This window comes from Corvus cornix, chromosome 2 (assembly GCF_000738735.6).
Source record: "Corvus cornix cornix isolate S_Up_H32 chromosome 2, ASM73873v5, whole genome shotgun sequence".
NCBI lineage: Eukaryota > Metazoa > Chordata > Aves > Passeriformes > Corvidae > Corvus > Corvus cornix.
Genome location: NC_046333.1, coordinates 99,006,431 through 99,008,942, shown reverse-complemented (window position 1 = coordinate 99,008,942; position 2,512 = coordinate 99,006,431). Strand labels below are relative to the sequence as shown.

At 43.1% G+C, this 2,512-nt stretch overlaps 1 protein-coding gene across 1 annotated transcript; it reads right to left on the bottom strand.

Moving 5' to 3' along the window:
- Window positions 1-260: 260 nt before the first annotated feature.
- Window positions 261-2,169, bottom strand: LOC104695106. Its single transcript, XM_010408693.4, is given in 6 exon segments — window positions 261-783; window positions 786-1,412; window positions 1,415-1,516; window positions 1,519-1,590; window positions 1,593-1,909; window positions 1,911-2,169. Coding segments are annotated over 6 exon segments (1,569 nt in total). The 5' UTR covers window positions 2,138-2,169; the 3' UTR covers window positions 261-559.
- Window positions 2,170-2,512: the final 343 nt, after the last annotated feature.

Below are 2,512 nucleotides of genomic sequence, written 5' to 3'. Positions count from 1 at the left end.
TTCACATTGTGATGAACAGTTACCAAGGTTTTCTGTCCATTTTTCTTGATCTTTTGCAAAATTTCAATTAAATCTTGGTGAAGCAGCAATTGCTTTACCAAAGTAAGGTTCATTCCAATGGGGGTAGGCAATAATTGGTGAATCAGTGTGTAATTGGACTGTAAAAGGTGATAAGAAGTAACTGGGGCTAAATATGAAAAATCACATCCTATGATTTTAGTAAAGTTACAAACACAAAAATTTGAATGATTTTTATTAATAGAGAGTTGATTTTCCTCTCCAGGCAAAGTGAGCTTGACTAAGGCCACATTCATAGATTCTGTTGTGCCCAAGGCACTTAAAACACAATATCGGTTCTTTGTTGGAACAATTCCACACCTCTGGGCATCTTTCTTTGTCAGTGCAGAAATTTGTGCCCCAGTGTCAATCAGAAAAGTTACAGGTGCCCGTTTAGGACTTGTAATAGCTGTGATCGTTATATCTCCTGTTTTATTTTTAGTGAGCATTCTCAGGTATATCCATGCTCCGTCTCTTCGCCCACTGACAAGAGACGGAGGGTCTAGTTTCCCTGGTTTTGAGGGAGAGGTCGTTTTGGCTCACTGCACAGACTCTGAGGGAGAAGTTGCTCTGACTCACTGTCCAGATTCTGGGGGAGGAGGGGTGCACTGGGTTGAATTGACGGATTCGGTAGAATGGGTTTTCGGCAGTGCCAGTTAGACACTACCTTACTCAATTTATCTAGGGGTAAGCCATCCATCACATCTTTGGGGACCCCTTTTTGATACCTAATAACCACCAATGCTGACGATTAGAGATCTGTTTTACATTCTCTGGTTTTTCACTATGAGGAGCCCTAATGTACCTGACACCTTTTGTTTTGTCTGATTTTTCCTCTGGGATTTTTATAGGTCCGTATTTCCTACTGTAATTAATCAGATCTTCTTCAACCTCACTCCATGTCCAAACTTTGCAATCACTGGCAGGTGAATTTGATTGTGAACCTGGCGGCTGAGAGGGGGTTGAATATGGAGTAAAGCCAGGATCGGTAGATGCAGTTTGGTCGCTCGGGTTTCCAAGGAATCTGTCCAGCCTTTCTACGGGACCTACAGCTGCTATGGTTTTTTGAAGGACAGTTGCTGTAGATTTGAGTGATTCTGGAAGGCCTCGAATTAAAGGGGTCATCAGTTCAGGTTTAACAGGTAATTGCGTGGGGGATTCATATCCAGGAGTTAATTTCCTTTCATGGATCATTTGCAGACAGGCGGCTTTGTGGACGCTTTCTAGAAGTTGATCAGGGGTACCAACTGTAGCGAAAGGGTCTCCCCTTTCTAAAGGATTGAGTCCCCCGGCCCAGAAAGCTGCGCGCTGAGTCAGCGACCATGTGCCACGTTTGTCTCCTGTTGTCAAGAAACTCCATGTCCCCAGTATCCACTGGCCTCCTGTTCAGTTAATTGAATTTGGTCTCCTCCAGTGAGGGACACTCGGAAAACATATTCCGTCTCAGATTCATGGGGAGCCGCCCATACTCCTTTTTTAACCTGGCCAATTCAACAGCAGTGTATGGTATTTGTTTAGTGGTGATATGCGGTTCAAATCTTCATCATTGATATAATTATATTCTGTTTTAATCAGAGGTCTTATACGAGGGCAGCAGTTTTCCCCACAATTTTTTACTAGTATTAGTTCTTTCTGGGGGTATATTTGGTTAATGTGAGGAGTTTCCTTTTCCTCTGTCTCTTTTGGTGAGTCAGTATTCTTTGAATTCTTAAAATATTCCTCTTTTAAAGCAGTCTCTAGCAAATGATTTTTATTCTTCTCTTCATCTAATTGTTTCTGTAAAATCTCCACTAGGTTTTGAAGTGAATCTATGATTGCTTTCTCCTCAGTACATCGCTTTAAGCGTGATTTATAGCCCCGCCGCAAGGCATGCCCCTAAAACAGAGCAGATTATGGTTTTATTTCGGCCAAATTTAAATCTAGTCTCATGTTGTAAAGAACATACTCTATCAGTTACATTATCCAAATTAAACCAGTTATTTTGAGCCCATTCTTCCCCTCCCGGAGAGGGCCGGGCATTGTGTTTTGCTAGCAGAGCATAAAACGCGGCTTTAACTTTTGCACTAGGGTTTTCAGTCATTTTATAAAGGGATCAAAACCACCACAGGGAGGTAAAAGTTAATTACACATCACACTGCACACAACAGCTTCGCCTGTGTCTCCCTTCGCTTCCCTGGGTGGGTGAAGAGACCAAATCTGCTTGGGAGGTACTCCTTAAGTTACTTATGGTTGTCTCTTCACTACACCAAGCAGTCCAAATTCACACGCACACCAAAAAACACAGTTCCCCTTTTACACTAAGAGATCTTTTGCGAAAAATCTGAAGACAGAGCCCTCAACTGAGTATGGGGTGCTTTTCACCTAGGCGTGTGCAGTTTGCGGGAAATTCGAGTCACCCCCCTTGCTTTCTAGACACCGCTCACCCTTTTCGGGGTGTCGGGCTAGGTGCGGCTGG